A 26,731-nucleotide genomic window follows, 5' to 3' on the forward strand; every position below is an offset into this window, starting at 1 on the left:
GCTCTTGACTCTCGAGGCAACGAAGGTGTAGCAAATTTCTGGGGGTAAAAGGGTGAACTAAAGTAAGCTATATTTCGTAATATGGCCAGACCTATATCTATGTGTTATATTGAAAGCAAATATATTCAGAACGTACCAAACTAAAAGTGAGCGTGACATAATAAAATTATGCCTACCTAAATGGAGTAAAACTTTTAGCGATGAAAGGTTCATTAATTATGTAATTTAAATGTAATTAATTTAAAAGACTTCTTTAACTATACTATTGAAATATAATGTTAACACCAATTTAATCGAGGACCTACAACGGTTGCAAGACAAATCGTTAGTAATTATTTATACCTGTCTCGTTTCGATGGCTTGTGACTAAATATTGATCTTAGTACGTTGTTAAAATGAATAAAAATTATATTTAATGAGGGAATAGTGCACCGTAGCCCGTAGGCCGTAGCCTCGCGATGTCATTAACGTACTGGGTAGAGATTCATTGAATTGCATATCATTATGCTGCGTCATGGCTGCATCAATTAAAACAACGCTTCCTATAACTATGACATAAATTGTATAAAGCAATTAATGCTTGGGTTTTGTACATATAAAATAATATGGATAGTAATTAGGTCGCTCTGTGGAAACGTGTGTGACAGATGTTTTGATAGTTTGGGAACGGTAATTTAATGCGACCTACCAGATTACAAATTTACTAGCGGTTTCGATTCCATGAATATTTTCAACCATATGAATTAAGCAAAATAGCCAACTCTCTTTAAGGTTTGTTAAATTCTTCTTTACGTATGTGGATTATTATATTCTTTAATAATGGAAATATCTCACGTTTCAAATGTCCTACATGTCTGAGAGTCACGTACATATAAATTAGAAGGCTCAACTTTAAAGATTTAGATCTACAAAGCATTTGTGGTCAAAGAAGATGGCAATGGTAACGGGAATGGTACGTTTAAGATCGCCAATATACCGCAAAGTTGCCCGTTCCTTTATGTTGTTAATCAGTCTACTCTATTATTTCGTTATAGTTCTTTCAATATTGACATAAAAGTTTTGAAATCAAAGACCTTGACTTTACATTTTGCTGAAAAACGATGACTCACAAAGATGAGCTTTTCATGAAATGTAAAACATAAACTATGCAGATTATTTCTAAGGAAACAGATTTCTAAACAATAAAACTGTATTAGAGCCTATACGCACTATGCGGGTAGCCGCATTGCGGGTAGCCGTCCGGCTGACCGCAAGCACAATTATGTACGTAACCGCAGACCGCACAGTGCGCATAGAAATGAATATTACGTACATAATTGTGCTTGCGGTCAGCCGGACGGCTACCCGCAATGCGGCTACCCGCATGGTGCGTATACGCTCTTAGTTATGTATGCGGCTAGAACTGTAAGGTTTAATGGTACAATTGTTCATTATGACCGATTCGGAACAATGGACACCAAAGATTGTTTCCAATAGCAACAATGAGTTAGAAATCGATTGTTAAACGATACCAACCAAATTTTGCTAATCAACTTTTAATTGTGGTACTTGCGCCGTCTTGGCCAATACCAGAAATATGTAATGCCGATGTTTTCATTAATGTTATATCATTTACATCTTATTGTAACAAGTTTATTATTTTTTCATCATTTTGATAGATAGAAAAGTTTAAATTTTATCACTGAATCATATTGTAAACAAACCTTCAAACACTTGTGATTGAATTAAAATGATTAACTTTTATTTATTTACGCTATCTTGCTGGTTTTCCCGACAAATATGTATACACGATACAAATTTAGAGCGAGCAAGTTTATAGTACATAATAATATTATGTTTTCTTGAAATGATATGAAATATACGTAATATTATGCGTAAATTAACCGCATTTCCTCATAATAGGCGCACGAGAAGTTCATGGGAATCGTCCGCATGACGTATTCGTTACTCACACACTTGACTGACATGAGACATCGTAATTATATGTGGCTATAGGAAGACATTCCTCATGGCGAGCTACAATGGATTCATTGCGATAACTGGGAATTCTTTCGTCTGTAACGTTATTTATAGCGTGAGGATGGTATGATGGATTCCATGTGAGATTTTGTTGAGCGCGAAAGTTCCTATCGCTCGGATATACTATAGAATGTCGAACAAATTCCTGAAGGTAGTTCCGTAGGTGTTTCAATCTGTGGAAATGAATCATTAGACATTGGATTTTAACCTACCTTAGTTATTATTCTATTATAAGGTAAAAATAACAACACAATGTTTATTTATACATTTTACGTGTGGAATGATTCACCAAGCAACGCGGTATGAATATGTTTTTTTTTATATTGCGTGTAAGTATTAAATCTAATTTTCTTCTCATTTGCGAAGAGAATAGAGATACTTGTTTATCTTACCTATGTGCACTAGGATAAACACTAATTAATGGCATTGTTTCCACCTGGCATCAATTACGTTCGACAAACAATGGAACAAGGGATTACGAATGCACATGCATACGGCCCATTCAGAGTCTGGCTTTATTTCGTACTCGCTGCAGCCAATAGCCATACGTCGGTCTTCAAGTCCAATTCAATCGATCTGTCTACTGGTGTAATTTTGTACAATGGATGTACCTATAGATACCGAAAATGTATGAGAACATGATATGTTGTTTGTAATAATTTATATGTGTATTTTTCTTTCTGGCATACATTTTTCGGGTAGAATTTCTAGAGGATGACGCAAATAGATATGCCTGGCTACGTCAGTGTAAGTACTGATATTATGGTTGATAAAAGCATGACACCCATTTCGTACAAATTCCACTTATTGAGATAAAGACAAGTAGGTGATGATAACATTCTGAGAAAGGGTCGGTGAGTGTTTTCTCTAAAATCAGTTTTTCGTCTCCGCAATATTGCAAAGAATTTCTTCTACTAGGGCTTACGAAATGTATGTAAAATATATAACTTTTTACTTTCATTTTTATAAATATCAACAGTTCACTAAGACATGTTCAACAAAGCATCAAGCTTTGTATTTAAATTATATAAATCTTGTTTAAAACTCAATTTTACCCTAAGCCCTAACGTATGCGGAGAAAGGTCGCATATATACCTCAATTTTATCCTGATAAATAAATATTAAAATATTAAATACATTTAAATTAATAGTGGAATATTTTTCCGTATAGATAACGTTCATGACAAAAGCTACAAGCATTATTGGGGTCATCGAACGCTTAACGCTTTAAACTAATTCATCCGATTAGTCCTTTTAAACTCTTAATTCCAATTTACAGTGACTTTAAGAACTTTGTCATTTGTTATTGGGGCATAAAGTAACTAATTTTTGTACTCCTAATAGTTCATTTACATATATCATGAATTCATTAGATAGTTTTACTTTTAATGAAAATAGTATTGTTATTATATTATATGGAGATAGTTTTAAATTAAAAAAACATGACATAGATATAGGATTTCAAAAAATGTTAAAAATTAGTAGTGAGACAAAATGCAAATTTATGTTGTGTACATTACCATATTTGCCTGGTTTGACACAAAATCAATATAAATTTATCTATAATATTAATAGTCCAGTCTGTGGGGAAATGTAAAAGCCTCTGCTCTACAAAAGGTGGCGTAGAAAATGTTTTGAAACAATATTGTTTAGGTATGAAAGGTTAATAAAAATCCAAGTTTTCGACCTTGACGGACCCAGGCGCTAGCCGCCATCTTGAATTAAAGGTGCTAAAATTAGGTATATTTTAAATAACTTCTCAATTGTTTACTAAATCACAAAAGTGTCTATGAGGGGTTCAAAGAAGACAAAATTACCTACATTTTTTTCATACATGATTATTCTGTAAGTCTTAAAGGTAAAAAGTTACAAGCGACGGAAATAATAATATTTACAGAAATCATATAATTTTAATTTTGTTTAAAAATTGTGCAGCAATCTTTTTTTATTCTTTTTGATGGCCCGGGCTGGTTAATGGTGGCTTCTTCATTATCTTCGCTGAAATTTTCTGTTTCATTGTCTGTATTTTTAGTTTCCAACCATGAAATTTCGTCGATTAAATTTACTTTTTATTGATAACTTTATGAATCGTTCATATCGGATATCTTCTAAGGATTCCTTATCCATGTCCCCTCCGTAAAAAGTTACTAGAAAGCGTGCTCCAGCGTCTTCGATTTCTTCTGGTCATGATGACGAAATTTCATGGTTGGAAACTAAAAATACAGACAATGAAACAGAAAATTTCAGCGACGATAATGAAGAAGCCACCATTAACCAGCCCGGGCCATCAAAGAGAATTAAAAAATGATAGCTGTACAATTTTTAAACAAAATTAAAATTATATGATTTCTGTAAATATTATTATTTCCGTCGCTTGTAACTTTTTACCTTTAAGACTTACAGAATAATCATGTATGAAAAAAATGTAGGTAATTTTGTCTTCTTTGAACCCCTCATAGACACTTTTGTGATTTAGTAAACAATTGAGAAGTTATTTAAAATATACCTAATTTTAGCACCTTTAATTCAAGATGGCGGCTAGCGCCTGGGTCCGTCAAGGTCGAAAACTTGGATTTTGATTAACCTTTCATACCTTAACAATATCGTTTCAAAACATTTTCTACGCCACCTTTTGTAGAGCATAAATACCTACAGACTGGATTATAACTTGAAATTATATAATTTAACAAATCATCATAGTGATGCATTTATATATTTTGACATAAATTCTTGTATTAAATCTTTTTGTTTGACAAAGAATACAGTGTATCTGCCATTTAGATATAAGAGAGAACTTGCTATGTTAATAGCATATAAAATTATTAACCAGTCTGGTACATGTTTAGTATCAGACCCTGGATCTACTATAATTTTATGTAGTAGTAATTATATACATCAACCTAGTTTAAGTGTTGACAGACAATCTAGCCCTAAGCTAGATTTAAACTAGTTTATAAGACAACAGCTAAGCAGTCTTTTTCTATTGTGCATCAAAATATTCAAGGCTTGGCTAGCAAATTATTAGAAATAGAATTATTTTTAAATCATAATAGAATTAAAATATTTTGTGTAACAGAACATTGGCTTAAACAATGTCAGTTGTTAATAAATATTGATAATTATAAATTAAAAAGTATATACTTTAGAACAAACGCTATTCATGGAGGTTCTCTTATTTTTGTACACAATAGTTTAAAATGCAAGGAACGAACTGACATTGTTAGCCTTTCTGTAGAACGGACCATTGAACTGTCCTGTGTGGAGCTGGAGCGTTATATTATTGTTTGCGTTTATAGACCCCCTTCCAGTGACTATAATATGTTTGAGACAGTCATGGAAGAAATATTAAAGCATTTAAGTAGGAGTAAAAAAAAAGTTATAGTATGTGGTGATTTTAATATTGATATACTTTTACAAACACAAACGGCAACACGAATTGTTAATTTGTTTCAGTCATTTAATCTGTATAAACTTTTTAATGAACCCACACGAATTACACCTACTTCTGCAACCTGTATTGATAATATATACTGCGACTGCAACTGTTTAGAGAAAAATATTCTCAATACACTCACTTCGGATCACTGTGGCCAGAAAGTAGTTTTTGAATGGGATTGTTTACCTGAATTTAAAAGAATTAATGTTAGGCCTATAACTAAAAAAGGCATTAATAAATTTAGAGATAATATTAATAAAAGCCTGCCCGTACTGAATGATCAATCCTGTCATAATAATCCTTGTGAAATGTTTAAAAATCTTTTTAATTTAGTGCATAATGAAATTTGAAAAAATATTTAAAGTTAAATCTTTAAATATTACCAAGGTTTTACCATTTAGTAAATGGGCGACACCTAGCATACATAGGTGTAGGATCGTTCTTTATGAGTTATATGGTATGAAGCAATATAATAAAGACCCATCTTTTCTTAGTTATGTTAGAAATTACTCAAAAACTTTTAAAATTGTTTGTTTTACTGCGAAGCGTTTGTATATCAGAGATAAAATACGCGACTCCGATAATAAAGTTAAAACAGTTTGGTCTATTATTAATGGTGAAATGGGTAAAAGCAAATCAAGTAATACCATAAAACTTGTTAATAATGGCATGGTTATTGACAAAAATGCTGATGTTGCGCTTGCATTTGAAGATTTCTTTAGTAGTGTCCCTGCTAGCATTACTAATAATTTAAATTCGTCTTCAGCACTTGCAGAGACCTTTTTGAGGGACCATGTTGCGGGGTGCAGCACATTATTTGAATTGCGACACGTAACTGCTAATGATATTGTTACAGCCTTTAAGACACTAAATTTAAAAAATACTTGTGATCTTTGGGGAATGTCCGTAAATTTAGTTAATAATATAATAGAAAATATTGCGAACAATTTAGCTTTTATATTTAATAAGTGTTGTGACTATGGTACATTTCCTAATTTATTAAAGCTTAGTAAAGTTATACCTCTATTTAAGAAAGGCGATCAAGAAGACTGTAACAACTATAGACCTATCTCGATTTTACCAACATTAAGTAAGGTATTCGAAAAGTTAATATTAAACCAATTGACTAGTCACTTTGCATCTAATAATTTGCTGCACACCAAACAGTTTGGTTTCACAAAGGGGCGCTCAACCACAGATGCTGGAGTTGCACTACTAACACATATATATAAGGCATGGGAAAACTCAAAAAATGCTTTGGGGATATTTTGTGACCTCTCCAAGGCATTTGACTGTGTTGAACATTGTACCTTATTGCGTAAACTTAATCACTATGGGATTAAAGGACAAGCTCAGAACCTCATAGCCTCATACCTGCATGATAGGATACAAACTGTAGTTGTTAATGGAGAACGTTCTAGCGGTGCGTCAATTAACATTGGTGTTCCACAGGGATCTATTTTAGGACCCTTCTTGTTCTTGGTATATATCAATGATCTACCTTATTATTTACAGGATAGGTGTGAAATAGTTCTGTTTGCAGATGATACCTCATTAATATTTAATGTGGATAGGCATGACCCAAATGTTGACGAAGTAAACAGTGCTCTTTTACACATATCCGACTGGTTTACTGCTAATAATTTATTATTAAATGCCAAAAAAACAACTTGTGTTGAATTTTTACTACCAAACGTTAAAAAGTTAAGCAGAAATATTACCTTGAACGGGGAGGTATTACACCCTACAGAAACGGCTGTATTTCTTGGGTTAACATTGGACGAGAAACTACAGTGGGGAGCCCATGTCAACACCGCTGCAGGTAAGCTCAGTTCAGCAGCATATGCAGTCCGAAAGGTAAGGCATCTCACCGATGAAGATACAGCTAGATTGGTTTATTTCAGCTACTTTCATAGTATTATGTCCTATGGAATTCTACTATGGGGCAGGGCAGCAGATATAGAAACTATATTTATCTTACAGAAAAGAGCCATTCGTTCTATATATAATTTACGTGCTCGGGACTCACTAAGAGATCTCTTTAAGAATACTGGTATCCTTACTGTACCATCACAGTATATATTTAATAATATTTTGCATGTACACAAAAACGCCGACTTACACACAAGAGTGGGAGATAGACACTGTTATGGCACAAGGAACAGAAATAGAATTGAAATGCCATTTTTCCGATTAGCTAAAGTTAAAAATTCATTTATGGGTCAAGGTATACGCTTTTACAATAGAATTCCTCATAATATTAAAGAGTTTAGTAGTTCTAAATTTAAAACTTATATAAAAAATGTACTAGTTCAGAGAGCGTACTACAGTATTCAGGAATATATGGACGATAAAAACCCATGGAGGGTTGTCGCGTAAAAACCACAGGACAGTTCTTTGGCATGTTATTACAATACTTATATGTTGTTACATATGTATTTTGTAAAATTGTAAAACTGACATGATTTAAAAGAGCAACTATGGAGTTTCTTGCCGGTTCTTCTCCGTAGATACTGCTTTCCGAATCGGTGGTAAATTTTAAAATATGTAATGACGTTTCAAAAGTGCTTCTTTAAGAAGTCTAATTGAATAAATAAATGTTTGAGTTTGAGTTTGAGTTTGAGTTATTCTTCTGAATTATTATTGTGTATTGCAGATTAACTACATATAACGTTTTCAAGGATCTAAGTCTGATTGCTACCTTTAAATAATTAAGAAGTATTCATTTTATTATCGTATTGACTCCTTTTAGCGAACACCTAAAGATAACAATAAAATATATTAGTAACTAATACTTCACCATCATAATTTTTTTATTATTTAAAATTTTCAAAAGACAATAATTTCATTATAATTACAATCATTGAGGTAAAAAGAATTCGACAAACGACTTGTTCCTAAAAGGGGCTACGACTGTGTGACATCACTACTGTATACCTACTAAGAACTTACGTGCATCGCGATTGTAGTTTGAAAGTACTTAAGTTCTCACTATAAACATTCAGAACGTGAAAAGACAACTAAAACATTTAGAATAAAATACGATTTTATAGGTAATGTATTGTAATTTGTAACTAACTATACTGGCTCTCATGAAATTTCTAGTAAAATATACACCAACTAAAGATAGTTAATGTAGTTTAGAAACTTACAAAACTACATGTCAAGAATATCTATAGGCGTCCAATAGTTCTGAGAACTTCCAATCGAAATATTTCCAGCCCAATAAATCAGCTACATAAGTTCCATCCAGAGGAAAAGCCTTTTCACTTATCACTGGCGAAACTTTGCCGAAAACAAGTTGTTAATAAACTAGTACACGCGGCCCTTTTGTGTCCGTTTATACGAAACAAAAACAAGAGTTCCAGTTAAATAGTTGACTATTGTGGATTCATAAAAGCCTCTCTGGCAACTGGAAGTACAATACCTGAAGTGTGTCAAGTTACCGGACGGTTTCTTTGTCAGATGACGGCTCTTGGCATACGTAATCTTGATCACGGAGTTTGGGAAGACTAGATACGGCTATGGCATACTATACCAAACCGCATTTTCCAGTTTATGCAAATATAGATAAGGGTCAATAGTCATTACTCATTAGGCTGTCATGTGAACCAAACTACGACGATCCTATTTTTAAGACAAGTACGACCAGGAGACCACTTCTTACATCGCAAAATTCGAGTATCAAAAAAAATCGTAAAGATGCCATGCCTTTGTAACATTAAAAATAGAAATACTTGGTATTTTCGACCTCGTTTTATGGAAATAATGTAAAAACAAGAACAAGCGTCATCCAGCATGATCCGCATCCACGATCTTGACGATGAATCACAATAACAAGTCGTTACAACGTTGATGGTATCAGGCAGTTGCCTAAGCACGTTTTCAGCTATGTGTACAGTTGGAGATGATTAGATAGGGAACATCGCAGATGTTGCAATTGCATTCCAGAAACAACGGGCATCATGAGTTGGGTTCTGAGTAGTTGCAGATTGTTTGAATGCAGTCAGAGGATAGCGGTAAACTATACATATATATATTTGGTATAGTTAGCAGTTATGAAGAAACAGACCTTGTTATTTTACTGGAACTAGAACATTAGACCATCAAAATATATCTCGATTCGTGGAAACTTTGATGTGGAAATGTTCATCGTTAAAAGTCTACATAGACGAAGATTTATCTTTTAGATTTATTACATTTACTACCAGAAAAAACTGCTCTGCACTTTTGCAAGAATATTTTTGCCAATTGGCAATTGTTTCGCACTTGAAGTATCGGAGTAAAAACGAACAAAACGCACTGGCCCACGGTTACGATGAATGACTGCACAATGTTACGAGTTACGAGTCGCGTTATTTATAACCGGGTCTCCCGCGACGTTGTGATTTCGCGACGGGCTTGCTTCTCTGTCTTTGCTTACAAATATTATGGAATATCGGTAGCAAACGATATACTTTTATCATCAGATAATGGATTTTAAGTTCTAGAGATATAATTATGATAAAATTTTGCCGATAGACAAAATTCCAGGAACTCTATTGGTCTAATCTGATATTACATTGTACTATTAAAAACAATTGATATAGATAATTGAAATAAATTTGAAACTTGTCAGAATAGTACGATTGCTATTGAAATTGAATTTGAATAAAGTTCGGAAAGAGTAAAACAGACTAAAACAATACGGGATTTCGTCGCATTGGAATAGTGAAATAACAGTTCAAAAAAATAGAACATATACATATACATCGAAAGTCCAAATAGGAGGGTTGCATTTTATAATTCAATAACCCGACTGCGCCGTACCAAATCGATATCTATTTCAACGCTGCTCATCAAATTAGAGAGAATACTACGTTAATTCGAGAAAAACAAGAGTTAATCGTTTTTAGCGGTGACGCTACTGAACAACCTTGAGTGCCGAGAAGCATGCCCACGCTGAACGATTTACTCGAAGATTTGTATTTAGGTCTCCGATCAATTGTTACGTAGACAGTTTGCGCAATGAATGTTGCGATGCTGGTGTCAAATTGACTGCCTTCAGTCATGCTATAACCCAGTTTGCTTCATTTCTTCATTAGATAATGTAGAACGGGTATGCACGTATTGTTTATCGTGTGGTCGTTAGTCTGTTGTTTCCGATGCTTCTATATTTTACAGTACAAGTTAAAATTGTATGGACAAAAAACAAAACTGTTCAAACTTATAGTATGACAAATAAATAGCCTTCAAGAGACGATGGGCAATATAAACTAAATAACTAGCGAATAAAACGAATGCTATTGAAGTTCTTGCTACGAAAAGTGCATTATTTTACAAAGCAAAATGCATTTTATGAGGTAAAATAGATCGCAGACGCGCTAAAACAATAGAGAAATAACGAGCGGCGAAGTCATATTCATAAATAGTCACGTCTCGTTTCAAGTCAAATAACTCATTGACCCCTCGCGCCGATATCTTCAACGAGTACAAATGAGATTGTAATGAAAATATGACAAAATAACGTTTGTTTTCAGTCCGTGAGTCAGAGATGTCAATGGTAGCGGTTCCGATTTTACACGATAAGCGATGAGTCAGCAATACTGATTGCTGATTGAACAATTGCGGGGTTATCGTGATGTTTGTCGAAGATCTCATTCATTTGGAAGAACGACTTAGCTGAGGCGCGGAAAATTCTTTGTGCGAAATGAAAATTGCGAACAGTTGATCGTAGACGAAGTTGTAAGCTTTGAAAGAATGTTGATAGTTGATTGGATGATTCATGACATACCAGTGGATGTATGAATAAACTATTGTACGGAAGGTATTGATTTTACTCATGGCATTAGTGATGTGATTCTAAATAAAAGTTAATGGTTATTTGATTGAATATGACACACATTTAATTCATATATTCGTTATGCTAATGCCTTCTAAAAAACCGGATAGTTAAATAAATGGTCACATAAAAATCTAACCTTCATAAGTATGAAATTACTTTTTCGTCCTAAAAAATTATAAGCATGGTATTCCCGATTAAGCTGCAAGTTTGTGAATCAATCAATCAGTCAACATTAGTTTCATTAATTGGGTAGAAAAGATACGCCGAAGTTTAGATTTAAACGAGGAGCACTAGAAGAATCTATTGCCATTAATATTCAAATACATAACGGAAACGTTGCTCATACGCCATTCTTAAATGGATAACAGGATGTTGTATTAATACGAGGGTAGAATTACGAACTTGGTAATATCTGACCACTCTTCGACCTCTAGACGCGCACATTTGTGTATCTATGATTGCTGTAAGGGCGCGGTCACAACGGAGCCCTTGTGAGTCATAAATACAACAATGTTACATGAGGGTGTTGATCGTGGGTTTAGGGTTTAGTTTAAAGTAACAAAAATATTAACCTGAACCTTTACTATGTATGCGATCTATAGACTTTAAATGAAATAAATTTATTTGTCCATTTATGTTTTACAATTAATGTAAGACAGTGGTTCCCAAACTAAGTGAAATACTTGTGTCTTGGGACCCTGATCCTGAAATTATAGACTATTATTATTTTTTATAAGTAGAGTTAGTAGACGGATGTATAATTAGATATGTTCAAAAAGAAAGAAAGACTGGTCGTAAAATTTTATAAAAATGGCTTGAGGTCTTTGAAATAGTAATAGTCAAATTATAAAATTATGTATAAGGACTCGTGAATACTGAATACTGCACGTGCTTTAATGTTTCTAGGAAGCGATTTTACGATGCCTTGAAATTCTCGTCTAATAATGTTTTAGCTATAATTTTACGAGTGTGTTTATTCAGCATTTTTCGAAAGACAAAGATCTATCCATTTCATGATATTGCATTCTTCGTAAGTGCATGGTAAAGTGTAAACTCTGTCTCGTATACTTATAAGTAAATACTATTATAACTATTAATAACATCTTCAATATGAAGTCCAAATGATATACTGAGAATGAGCTGGATTAAAATGAAAGAAGGTTATAAGATTATTTCGCATTTATCAAACCACTTTTACCTTCATATGTAAATCTTTACTAATGTGCCAATCCCAGGAACCACGGGTCCGATTTGAAAAAATATATTACATTTAAATAATCCGATTATTTTCAAGGAAAGCTATTGGCTATATATCATAACGCTGCCAATAGGAGCGGAATAATGTGGATAAAAAAAACGGGGCACAGCTAGTACTAAACAAGCACAAGCACATACTATGTATTACCGATACACCAAAATGAGTAAAATTGGAAAGCAGTCACGAGAGGCATATTATAGAAATTCAAAGAGCATTAATGCGGTATCGAGGATGCCTAAAGCTTATTTATTGCGTATAATAAACTTCACGTTCGCGTATCTCTACAATTTATGTGTTAACTTGAATAATATCCTTCGCCTTTGCTAGAACGTGCTCGAGTGTGGTTTTTTTGTAGGTCAAAAAAAAGTTTTGGCTTTGAAGAGCTCGACTTATGTATTTTTTTACGTGCCGGCCTTTAGCCTAAGGATATAACGCACGCGTCTAACAAGGCACTCTCGACTTTTTGTCCGCTGGTCTTTGTAAGATATGAGACAACAAATTGTCTCGCGATAAAGATAAGAACGGCCCGAAGCACTCAGGGATAATGCGGCTTCCTGGTGCCGAAAGAGTTCTTCAAAATCGAATGGGCTTTTATTAAGGAGATTCTTTCATAAATGAACTTGTAAATTTATCAACCGAGCACTCAATGTTACAACTTCTAAAGCAGCGAATAAGAATTCAATAAAAATCAATGTTTGAAATTTTTAGGAGTAAAAATTCAATTTATTCCATCTTGTATGCTATGCATCTATGCCAATGAAAGTGTGTTTATTCAATTTTGTTTGCTACATTGCTGATAGAAATGCTTATTAGTAGAATAATGATAATGGACACAGTATGAATAGAACATTTTAGTGTGTTATAGAAAGTTGTTTTCTCTCGGATTAGTAGCTGCATTAATATGTGTTTAAATAGGTGTTAAACTGTTACTTTCAAAATCATTAAGTTTGTATTTTAATTTAGTGTTTGAACTGTTCAATTTGCACTATACAACCCGTTATTTTTTCTTGTATCATGTGTAGGGTTTTAAAGTGATTTTTATTCCAATGTATATTCAACTTCTGACATTCTCTAGTGTTAAATGATTTTTTCTTTGTCCACAGTGCCGTTGGTAAAACATGTCTGCTCATCAGTTACACAACAAATGCCTTCCCCGGCGAGTACATACCTACAGTGTGAGTACAATTATGTTTTACTTTACCTCAACTCTATCATATCCATCCAGGATCTTAATGATTATAAACATTTTGGCAATCTTAGCAGATACAACGCCGAACATGTAAAAATGTTGGTCTTGCGAAAGCAAGGGATTTCATTCACTTGTGATTTGTCAGAACTTCCATAATATTCGACTAGGATAATTTGGACACACTTGTGTGAAAATTCCTTAGCGGTTGATCTCTGTCAGGGTTGGCCGCAACCGTAAAACACAGGGAAAACAAATGGAGAGAACTCCCACAAATTTTTATATAAAGTACAGAGTTAACTCAAGTATTCACTGAAGCAATTGAAGATAGCGTAATTGCTCGATTTAAATATGTTAATTTAACAGTACCGTTTTATACAATAATTTGTAGTTTCACTTTACATATTTTATACTGAAACAACAGGACCTCGAGTCGAATTAGTTTGTCTTTCTACATGGAAACAATCAAATATGTAAATTGATACAGAATTAAGCAACAGATATGGTAAACTATTAAAATGATGATAGAATTGTTAAAGACCAACTGGTCCGTCCCACGTAGGTACGAAATAAGTTCGTGAGAAATTATTTGTGTATCAGATTGTCTCAACTGGTTTCTGTGTGAACATATAAGGTAATGGACAAAAACTTTACTATTCTAATCATTATGTAATTTGCGTTGTAGATTTTTTAAGGCGGGCAATCATTGGATGCCTTAGCTTAATGCAATAATATTTTTAAATTGTTATCTATTGATTGTCTTTAGTATTTATTATGAACTAGATTTCCGCCCGCGGCTTCGCCCGCGTTTGCAAAGGAAAACCCGCATAGTTCCCGTTCCCGTGGGATTTTCGGGATAAAAACTATCCTATGTATTAATCCAAGTTACCCTCTATATGTGTACTAAATTTCATTGTAATCGGTTCAGTAGTTTTTACGTGAAAGAGTAACAAACATCCATACATCCATACATCCATACATCCATACATCTATACATCCTTACAAACTTTCGCCTTTATAATATATATTAGAATATATATTAGATTAGATTAAAGTTTCTACATTTTATTCGATTTGTTGACTCTACTATCTACTATTGAATAATAACTCCAAGCTCATGAAAGATATAGCTTTTAAGAAATGTATTTTAAATGAACAGCCGTAAGAAAGTAATTGTTTGTCGTTAAAAGCACCATTACAGAGGTTTTTCATTCCATTCATAATATTTCAAATTGTATTTTCTGTCTAGACTTAAAATCGTTAACGATACTTCTTTAAATATTTTTCTTTAGCTCTTTTTCATACAATATTAAACGTCCATAATTTCACCTATATAGGAATAACTGAATTAATGAAATTGCCTACGTATAATGTTCTTTATCACACTTGTAATGTGATCATGTAAGAAATATCTCGAAAACATTCGTCGAGCAAAATTAAATCGGTCCAGTTTCGTAGAATAGATAGTCGTCTTCTTTAAAATAGAAATTTGATCTGTGTCGATTGCAAGTCAGTAGTCTGGTTGCATCAATTTACGATTAAAGCCGAATCATTTACTGAAATGGTGTTATGTTGTGTATTGCATGAATATAAACTAAAAATATAAACAGTAAACGATGTTGACATAAATAAATTCTGAATCACAAGTTTCAATGTGTCTATGAAAGTAAATTGAACTGAAAGAAATGTGAAGAGGATGATAAAAAATACTTCAGTTTTAAATTAACCTCTTATTGAATGTGGAGTAAGACGTCGACTCTATATTTAAATTTAAAATACAAGTGCATAAAGATGAGTAATGTGTATTAATGTTGGAGTTTTACAAACAACTCGTATGTAACCAGTTAAATTAAATATTATGAATGTAGATTAACTGTCGCATGACAAATGCAGGTCTTTATAACATTTTAAACCAATCTTTGAATATATTATAATAACTTCGTTATCAATAAACGCAGTAGAGATAGTGACTTAAACAATTACTCATTGAAGCGAAAGTTTTATCTATTTCAGATAAGATGCAGTTCAGAATTTTCCGTTCAGGTTAACTTTTGAATATTTCTAATACGTATTGCTTCCGCGTAATTTCACTTTATATTACTCGTGAACTTTGCTCTGCTGAAACTGAATCTAAAGTTATGTTAGAATTTTGCATCCGTTTAAATTTCGTCTAAAACTTTTGGAAATTTTTAACATTTTGATCCTTAATTTTCGCAATGGTCAAACGTCAGCAGTGTTTAATATCATAGTTAATGTAGGTAGTAGTGATGACACTTGATTGTATAGCAGATTTCATTTCTACCCACATTATAGTCAATTGTAAGATTAAATACAGGGTGTACCAAAAAGTAGTGATGAACGGAAGCTGAGAGATAAAGGACCTAGAGGGCTATCCGAATCACCCCCATGTATGTTATGCGATTTTTCGTATTTTCGGAGTTATGACGTTTTTTTCAATTTTTCACCTATCGCCGAGTACGATGATATTTTCACTCATGCTGACGTCAATGATTGCGGAAGATGCTTGATTTTTTTTGTATGCTAAGCTGAAAGATAGGCCAATTCAGTTTGGTAACATTTACTATCGTTAGATCTTTGAATGGAATAAAAAAAAGAATTAAATGGCAAGAAAGGTAAAATTTCCCGGTATGTTCACCACTTCAAGGGCCCGTAAAAAAATAAAATCACATAAAAAAAGTTTTCCGTTTGACTTTTAAAAACTTGCTCTATCTATCAGATAGCTACCCTGAAAATTTCATTTAATTATTCAGAAGGCTTCAATCGAAAAATTTAAATCTAAATGTGGTAAGTGCAAAAATTGAATTAACATGATGATCATTAAAACCAATAAATAGGTGTTTAATTACCAGAAATTTTTAAAATAACCCCGCTGTTGCTCAATGCAAGTGCGACATCACCGTAAAAAGTTGTCTTTTAAATGTCTGAATACCCTTTTATCATTTTTAATGGTTTCTTCTGCTACTATGAATTTCCGGGTTATTTCGTCCAAATTGTGGCAGTCTCTCGTCTTTGTAGTATCCCCACGGAAAAAATTCAATAGGGTTTAGGTCGAGGGACCCTGGAGGCCAGGCTTTAAGGCAGCCGTCACCGGCGCATGCGCAGGCTGCAACGACCAATCCATCTTTCAGGGTATCTTTGCCCTTTAGCCTGGCCTGCACGGTCCCCGGACATAAACCCTATTGATTTTTTTTCGTGGGGATACTACAAAGACGAGAGACTGCCACAATTTGGACGAAATAACCCGGAAATTCATAGTAGCAGAAGAAACCATTAAAAATGATAAAAGGGTATTCAGACATTTAAAAGACAACTTTTTACGGTGATGTCGCACTTGCATTGAGCAACAGCGGGGTTATTTTAAAAATTTCTGGTAATTAAACACCTATTTATTGGTTTTAATGATCATCATGTTAATTCAATTTTTGCACTTACCACATTTAGATTTAAATTTTTCGATTGAAGCCTTCTGAATAATTAAATGAAATTTTCAGGGTAGCTATCTGATAGATAGAGCAAGTTTTTAAAAGTCAAACGGAAAACTTTTTTTATGTGATTTTATTTTTTTACGGGCCCTTGAAGTGGTGAACATACCGGGAAATTTTACCTTTCTTGCCATTTAATTCTTTTTTTTATTCCATTCAAAGATCTAACGATAGTAAATGTTACCATACTGAATTGGCCTATCTTTCAGCTTAGCACACAAAAAAAATCAAGCATCTTCCGCAATCATTGACGTCAGCATGAGTGAAAATATCATCGTACTCGGCGATAGGTGAAAAATTGAAAAAAACGTCATAACTCCGAAAATACGAAAAATCGCATAACATACATGGGGGTGATTCGGATAGCCCTTTAGGTCCTCTACCTCTCAGCTTCCGTTCATCACTACTTTTTGGTACACCCTGTATAATAATTGGTCTTACCACAAAACAATTTAAACACAGTCTATCTTTAAACAGGGATTTGTTGATTTAATAGTGGTCTATGTGATACACGACAAAACCAGATTAAAGAGAACCCGCGCTTAAAGTTAAACCCTGTCTAAAGTTTTTTGTGGTCAGGCAGAATATGTCTACGATTATGGCCAGTGAACATATTGCTAATTTTATTATGATTAAACAATAAAGCTCGGATGTCGATTACTAAGAAATGCGCCACCTGCCGCTCTGAGAAAGAGTTAGTCACGTCCGCTACAACGTGGGTTATCGAAAAGTAGCAGATGTATGGCACTTTAGTTGATTCAATTATATACAATATGTTTTAAAATTGATAAATGGCTTTGTTCGCCGTAACTACGTATTGATACAACGTACTACGTATAAAGTATACGTGGTAAAAATCTGGGTTGGATTAGTCCAATGAAGCAGTGTTTTAACCTCTTAGCTTTTCAAAAGGCAGAAGTCTCAGATGATTTCCAATAGCCCTTTGTATTCTGACATTGTACCTAATTTCTGTGTAGAATCTGATTCAGGAGCTATCACAATAATGCAAGTCGTTCTTAAAAGCGGGTTGAATTGAATTGAACTGTGAAAAAACCTCAATACACTTAGCCAGATTCAGAAAAACTATACCAAAACCATTAATTTTATTAAAACATTCCAACTCAAGGGTTTTCGCTTAATTAATACGATGTCCACTTGTAGATAGTGCATCTAGCACGACGACACGAACACTGCTCATTTGGATACGTGGTTTCGAGAATAAGGTCACGATTTTAATGTTAGACGCTAATTTGTACATGGAGTGACATACTGACATTGGTGAACCACACGTTGAATATCTAGTTAGATATATTTATCATTAAAATAAGTAAGAGCTTAGAGAAATCTAGCATTAAAAATGGCTAGTAGAGGATTTCTATGAAATGAATAGTTATGTAAATAGACATAAATCGATACCATCTTTGATGCATTGCCTTACATAATAAAATGTCTTTAGAAGCTTAGCGAACTCAAACACGAAATGAAATTAACAATAAACCTATCTTACCTGTCCCCCTACAATGGCCCATATATATTGACTTCTCCTAAAATTAAAGAAGCTTAGCAAATTCGAAATGAATTTATAATAAACCTATCCATCTATCTTTCCCTTTCTCCCCACAATGGTCCATCTATAACTTCTCAAGATAAATTCCCGCTAATCAACCCTTATATCTCGCAGATTCGACAACTACTCAGCGAATGTGATGGTAGACGGCAAGCCGATCAACCTCGGCCTCTGGGATACGGCCGGGCAGGAGGACTACGACAGGCTCCGTCCGCTCTCCTACCCGCAAACGGACGTGTTCCTAATATGCTTCTCGCTCGTCAACCCGGCTTCCTTCGAGAACGTTCGGGCTAAGGTATGAAGGAGGATTTAGAATTAATAGTATATAATATAACAAACGATATAAACGAACAAACGATATATATAAACGAGAAAATAGAAAATAATTATATCGTATATTGTGTCAAACATTTTACAATACATAGTTGTAAAGCTATGTAGGTATTTTTTAAGTTAAAATATGGAAAATTTTATCAACAGAGAAATAGACTAAAATCGGACAACTGTGTCTAGGAAGTATATGATAATTTATTTACGTGTGTTCGAGTGATTCGAGCTTAAATTTTTAAATGTACTCGCGCAAACTTAAAAATACATTTTACAGCACTATACTATTTTCACACTAAAATTAAGCAAAACAAAACTTCCAAATTTCAGTGGTACCCCGAAGTGCGGCATCACTGTCCGTCGACGCCGATCATCCTCGTGGGGACGAAGCTCGACCTGCGCGAAGACAAGGACACCATCGAAAAGCTGAAGGACAAGAAACTAGCTCCCATCACCTACCCACAGGTATTTTATACTTGAATTAAGTGAATTAGTGACTAATTAGTAATTATTAATAAAGAAGACTTCTTAAATGGAAACAGTTTTGATTTTCGGCATTTTTCTTGCGAGTGTTACGTAAAATTTGTTATCATCCTGTGATTGTCAATGTCAGTATTAAACAGTTATTTAAAAATGTGTGAAAGGACTATTCAAAGCTTATTCATACCTAAAAATTTTACTATACGTACATAGCAACAGACATCTTTCTACACGAATCCGTAGCATCAAGTTCTTATAAACTTACTCGAATAAAACTTAAAACCTCTACCTTGTTCTTACGTTCCAGGGCCTAAGTATGGCGAAGGAGATCGGCGCGGTGCGGTATCTAGAATGTTCCGCGCTCACGCAGAAGGGCCTCAAGACGGTGTTCGACGAGGCGATCCGCGCGGTGCTGTGCCCCGTGCAGCCCGTCAAGGTCAAACGGAAGTGCGTGCTGCTGTAAGGGCTGCATAGGTGAGCTTCTAGAACATTCCCCAACTTTATAGAATTGGTTATATGAAAATTGTAATTGTAATCTATAAAGGTAAAACGGACGTTTGCGTTCCTGTAAGGGCTGCATAGCCCATAGGTGAGCAGTGATCTTCTAGAACATTGTCCAACTGATTCTTCTAGAATGAATACAGGCTAATACTGGTCATTTACATTCGCACGAATCCGTGAACCCACATAGGCAAATGGTTTTGCCATATTATATGAAAGAAAACATTAGTATATTGTATGAATGTTTTCAAGTTTTCACCCGAGTAAGGTGCGGTTGCGCCGCGAGTTACCCCTCAAGATGAAACGAAGATTTTCTGTATCTTAAGAAACGAAGTTTCTGTGTGCTAGTGCATTCTCTCATCACGACCTTATTTTCCTCTGTTACAATTTGCGTTCTCCCAAACCTAAACCCAAACTCGTGATGCGACGCAATTTTGCTGGGATAGACATCGAAAGTCTTCACCGTGATGCCGGTAAGATTGACTGGTCTGTTATATTGTCTGCCGATACCATTGACTCCAAAGTTGATGTGTTTACTTCACTTCTGACTCAGCTATACGACCAACACGCACCCCTCAGACCAGTCAAACTTAAGCATTTACCTGCTCCCTGGCTCACGGATGACCTCAAGTCACTGTTAAATTTAAAAGCGAAAGCTAAAGCCAAACTTAAGTCGAATAACAGTGATTTGAACAGGGAAAAGTATGTCAGGATTCGGAATCGTTGCAATACATGTTGTAGAGACGCACAACGACGCCACATTCACTCATCTGTCGAGAACGGCGACTCCAGTAAAATCTGGAAATTCTTAAAATCCATAGGAATTGGTAATAAAAGTAGTAACTCTCTTCCTGATAACTTAAATATAGAACTTTTAAATCAACATTTCTCCGATTCTCCACCCACTTTAGATAATAATACAAAATTAAACACACTTCATAATCTTTCTTCTTTATCAATTCCTGATTTTCCACCGTTTCATCTCAGCCAATTCGCTGATGGAGATGTTAAGAAGAGCGTATTGTCAGTGTCGTCTAATGCAGTCGGTAGTGATGGCATCAGTCGTAACATGATCATCCCTATCCTTGACCTTATTATTCCAATCTTATCTCATATTTTAAACTGCTCCATTTCCTCGGGTTCTTTTCCCTCCGCCTGGAAAAGTGCTCAGGTTATTCCTTTACCAAAAAAGCCCAAACCCTCTTCCTACAGTGATTTCCGACCAATTTCTATTTTACCTTTCCTCTCCAAAGTCCTTGAAAAATTAGTCCATCAACAACTCAGTAGTTTCCTTAATAGACATAATTTATTGAATCCTTTCCAATCCGGTTTCCGTCCTGGTCATGGGACGACTACTGCGCTCACCAAAATCACTGATGATATTAGACTCGGCATGGACAACAAGCAACTCACAGTGCTCACGTTACTTGATTTCAGCAACGCCTTTAGCTCTGTAGACTTCGACTTACTGCTGGGTTTGCTACGCTCGCTTAACCTATCTCCATCTGCGTGCGATTGGTTTCATAGTTATTTACATGGACGCCGGCAGCGAATTTTGCTTGATGATATTTTCTCGTCTTGGCGCAATATCAATGCCGGCGTGCCACAAGGTTGCGTCTTGTCACCCCTCCTTTTTGCAATTTTTATTAATACTTTAACTCAATCTTTAACTTCTCTCTACCACATGTATGCTGACGATGTCCAAATCTACACCCAAGCGACTCTGGAAGACTTGCCCAATGCAATCAGCAAGGTTAACAATGATTTGTCTACCATTGTAAACTGGAGCAGGAATTTTGGACTATTACTTAATCCATCTAAAACACAGACAATTATCATTGGGAGTACATCATACGTGTCAAGGATTGATTGGGCAACTCTTCCGGATGTTTTGTTGGATGGCATACAGATCGGTTACAGTACCCACGTTAAAAACTTGGGTATTTTAATGGATCAGACCCTGTCGTGGGATGTTCATCTGAAGGAGGTTAGTAGGAGGGTGTTTGCTTCCGCTAGCTCACTTCGGCGCCTGCGCAACTTTCTGCCTATCCCAACAAAAATAATGCTAGCTCATTCCCTTCTCCTTTCCCACCTTGATTATGCTGATTCCTCCTACCTTGATCTTTCCGAAGTCCAGTTGAGTCGACTTGAACGCCTTCAGAATTTTTGCATTCGCTTTATCTTTGGCTTGCGTAAGTTTGACCACGTGTCAGACTATCGCAAAAAACTCAACTGGCTTCCCATCCGCTTCCGCCGTAACTCCCACATCCTTCATCTTCTTTTCTCTGTCCTGTTTGATCCTAAAGCTCCTCACTATCTCAAAGATAAATTTGATTTCTTTACCTCTCCTTTCCCTCGTCCTTCCAAAACTTTACTTTTGCGTGTCCCTGTCACGAACACCAAATTTTATGGTCATTCCTTTGCTGTTCGTGCTGCCAAACTCTGGAATGAACTTCCACTAGAAGTACGTCAAGCGCAATCCTTAAGGAGTTTTAAACACCTTCTTAAATCACACTATCTTTCTCTTGCTTAGCTTCTTCCTCTATTTCCTTACTGTTATCTTATTTTCTTCTTTGTTATATATATACTACTATATACTTGTTCTATATGTTATATTTATTTAATAGTTATAATTATATTTTCTCTTATTATATACTTCTATGTATTTGTTGTATGTGATATATATTATATACATTGAATATTTATAATTATTCTTTCTTTCTCCCTAACGCCTTATTTTTTTGCTCACCCACCTCCTTTTAACGTCTCTCCTTACATATTACTTACGGTGGCCTGGAAGAGATCGCTACCTAGCGATAAGGCCACCGTTTGTACACTTTGTTTTCCTCTTACCTGTACTTTATGTGTCTCTACTTCCTTTGTGTGTGCAATAAATAATTAAATAAATAAATAAATAAGTTTCTAGAACGATATTAAGTGGCAAGTTACGATAATTTGTACTTTACCAAATGTTTTCAATATCAAAATCATTTCCCCATAAATATTTACTTTATTTGTGAAACCTTTGTTGTCCACAGATAGTGTAGTAAAGCTGAAGCCAGTGCAAACAGCATTGCTAGCAACAAGCCGCACCACCATCCGTCGAATGCGACACCAAAGTGCGCTGACACAAACAATGGACTGCAAATGCATACATAGATGTTAATTTTTAACGTTAATAATCATTAATGTAACGTGGATGTGAGTGAGGTCCGTATATGTAAACGCTTTTGTATTATCTGTGAAATGACATTGACACTTGTCACTTGTCTATGGTTACAATATGGCAGTCGTTTTATACAATTTTAAACGTAATATTTCGTATTTTTTGGGTGCTTTCTCTGACGCTGGAAATAGAATTAATACATTCCTACATTAATTAAAAGTTATTTGCCCACCACTTGTTTTTTATTGTCGTACATTTGGCTCTGACCACACGGATCAGTGGTCATTAGTTTGATGTGGAATTGTTAAATTTTATGTTAGGCAGAGATTATATTTTTCGATTATTGCTTATTTTTGTTTCCATTGTTGTATTTCATGGTAGTTTTCGATAAGTACATATTCAGTATTCGCTAAGAGTTTACATGTGTATGTATATTGTAAGATTTAACAGCATTGATTACAGTGAAATAAATATACATTATTATTGGCGAATGTCCTACAGCGATCGAGAGCGAGGTACAAGAATATTAAAAGGTGAATTTTATAAGTATTATTGTTTAAGTTTGATACAAAATTGTTTCTAAAATTCTTTCGGAGGCACCCGCATTGTCGATGCGGTAATACATATCGTCAAAAGCTAAATAAGCTATAACAGTAGATTACAATGATATCTTCATTTATACCTGACCTTTAAAAGGTTTAAAATTAAATTCCAAATAAAATAAATCAAAGTTTAAATTGCACAGCAATATTATGTTAAGAACAGATAAAATAATATAATAAAAATCTCAACGTTTTTAAAACCCACAGCCAAGCCAAGCAAAATTATTATCTTAGTGTTACGTCACAATACCCCGTCTAAAATAAAGCCAGTTTAAATTTGTTCAATATTTTTAATAAATAGATGTATGATGAAGATATCATATTATATCGTATTAACTACTGCATTACACCGCACAATTAAACATAGCATTAACCGACCGAATTTAAGAGGACAACAATTATATCGTTCTCTGCTATTGTCATTCTCCTTCTAAATTCGATCGCATAGATTAGTTCAAGGAGGCATTTTCGCTAAATGTGATACCGGGTTTAGGCTATAATTGACTAGATTCGATTTACGGCCTCTAGCTATTTTATTCCTGTACGCTATCGACATGTTATGTATTCGTTTTTATTGTGTAGTGGCGAGTTAATTATTGTCTAAATCCACTCCTAAGGTTATAAGGTTAAATAGTTATTACACGTATGGAATATGGACGCGTCTAAGGTGTGTGCAATTGTTACTGCTTGTTGTCACCCTCATTTCGACGTTACGATTACGATGCCATAGACTATATTCGTTAATTTTAAAATTTGAAAATAGAACTATGTAGTAGTTGCTTAACTTTTTAAAAGCATCAACAATTGCACAAAATAGGTTCATAGGAATAAGGTTTTAATGTATGTATTGTTCAGATGCAAATATTTAGAAGAATGAGCATGTAAATAAATGTAATTTAGTTTTTAATAAAATATGTAATCGTACGCACCATTTGATTTGGTGTTGCATTTTTTATATTTAGAAAGAATCATTTCATAGTGGGCTTTGAACGCATTTTATATTAGTTCAAATGTATTCGGTTAGAAATAAATAAATATGTTATATAAACAATTTTAATATTTTTATTCGTGTACGCGCTAACTTGAATATCGATAAATATTGTCAAGCATTAGTAAATTGTCAAAAATAAGTACTATTCAAAATGCAATTTTTATTATTTGGTATAAAGTATTTTTAATTTTCATTTCATATATTTAAACAATGTTTTGATGTTTTATGTAACTCACTAAATGGTAGCACATAACCTCTATATTTTAGTCCAAATTTATCAATTTTGTAACCTATGTATAAATCGGTGTTAGCTTATAAATTTGTTATGTAAGGCTTACCATACTGTTTGTTAATGTCCATTTAACTGAAAATACACAAGTATCAATCTTGTCAGTTTTTATACTTTTACTTTAGTTTTTGATATATTTTTTTTGTAAGTTGAAGATTATTTCATACAAATTTCTTCATTTAAATGTTTTGCATGAATAAAGAATATCGAATCACCTAAATTTTTCAATATAATGTTACAAATAAAATGATAATTTCAATTACAGCCACGATTACGTTATAAGTTAGAAAAAGATCAAAAACTTCGTTAACTTTAAATTAAAAGAAGGAGAAAGAACTTAAAAATTGTATGTTGCCAGTTTTTAGAAATTCATTAAAAGTCGGGAGTTTTACCCGTGTAACGTAATAAATTCTGGTAATATGTATTCATAAACTATCTGAAATATGTAAACATTAATAATGTAATTAATTAAATATTCAGATTTAAATAATAATTATGATTTAAACTTTAAACAAATGGTAAGCCTAATTGTTATTAATAATTGTGTATTCGAAGTAAGTGTCCCCGCTTTTAGTAACAGCTTGTATTATATTATTTTTCTACAATAAAACGTATATATAAGGTACGCCGTATGCAACTGAAGTGTCGAGTAATTCTTCCAAATATTGTGAAGCCTCTGAATAATTCAAAATATATTTATATTAACTGTTCAAGTGTGTGTTTTATTTGCAATCGCCTTTTCCGTTCACTTAGAAAGACAATTATCATGTAATTTTTTCTCAAGGGCCTATTATTATCTATTGTGTGATAAGCAAGCTACTCAATATCCAATTTAACATTTAATTTAAAAAGTAACCCTTTTCATTATGTTCATAATTCTCGGGGATTCCCAACTATGTTATCATAATATTATATCGTAGGTCATACAAATATGATTATTTCCTATTTGTTATACCTAGTGAGCAAAATTTTTGTTCAGTGATTATATTGATAAAATATTTTAATATCATGTCAAATAATCATTTTATAATTTAATCTTGTTAAAAAGACAACCAAATAAAATACGAATGAGGATAAATAATGATACTCTATATAAACATATTATGATACAAGCTTATCAACAACACGAGCCGATAGCACAATCTATCTATCTATTGCGTAATGTGTTAACATGGCAACAATTATATAGGTAAGTACAAGCAGTCTATTCAAATAAATCAAAGGAAAAAAGAAAACTTCAAATTTTATCAGGTCGAATAATTTAAGTTGGTAAGATAATTTATGAAGACTTTTCTATGGTCTAGGTACTTAATGTTGAAGTAGCGCATCTAGTAGCACTTTTTTAAATGTAAATAAGACGAATAAAAGTCAGAATATTTTTATAAATTCAATCTCTTACAAAATCTCGCTCCTTTTAATTATAAAAATTCATACCAAATAGTAAGTGTAAATTTCAAAAGTTTCCGTTCATATCCTAAAAGTAATCTAGATGTACTTTTGTTCGTAACAGCGATAGTACAAAGATAAACACGTTTAATACGTCGAATAAGAACTTGAAATAATGTTTAGTCGTATGTGACGC

General features: G+C 33.8%; 1 protein-coding gene across 1 annotated transcript in view; it reads left to right on the plus strand.

Annotated features, from left to right (window-relative positions):
• Positions 1 to 25,453, plus strand: part of Rac1 (ras-related protein Rac1) — a 40,489-nt gene extending 15,036 nt beyond the window's left edge. The window contains exons 2-6 of the mRNA XM_090104873.1: positions 13,641 to 13,712; positions 18,908 to 19,088; positions 19,451 to 19,585; positions 19,908 to 20,074; positions 23,140 to 25,453. Coding sequence (XP_089960999.1) covers positions 13,641 to 13,712; positions 18,908 to 19,088; positions 19,451 to 19,585; positions 19,908 to 20,063 — 544 coding nt within the window. The 3' untranslated portion in view covers positions 20,064 to 20,074; positions 23,140 to 25,453. The remainder of the gene's footprint in view (positions 1 to 13,640; positions 13,713 to 18,907; positions 19,089 to 19,450; positions 19,586 to 19,907; positions 20,075 to 23,139) is intronic.
• The last annotated feature ends 1,278 nt before the right edge of the window (positions 25,454 to 26,731 follow it).

The sequence above is a fragment of the Colias eurytheme genome, chromosome 8, assembly GCF_061535395.1.
Source record: "Colias eurytheme isolate Ceu_HAF_F1 chromosome 8, ilColEury1 Martin Lab GWU primary, whole genome shotgun sequence".
NCBI classification, from domain to species: domain Eukaryota; kingdom Metazoa; phylum Arthropoda; class Insecta; order Lepidoptera; family Pieridae; genus Colias; species Colias eurytheme.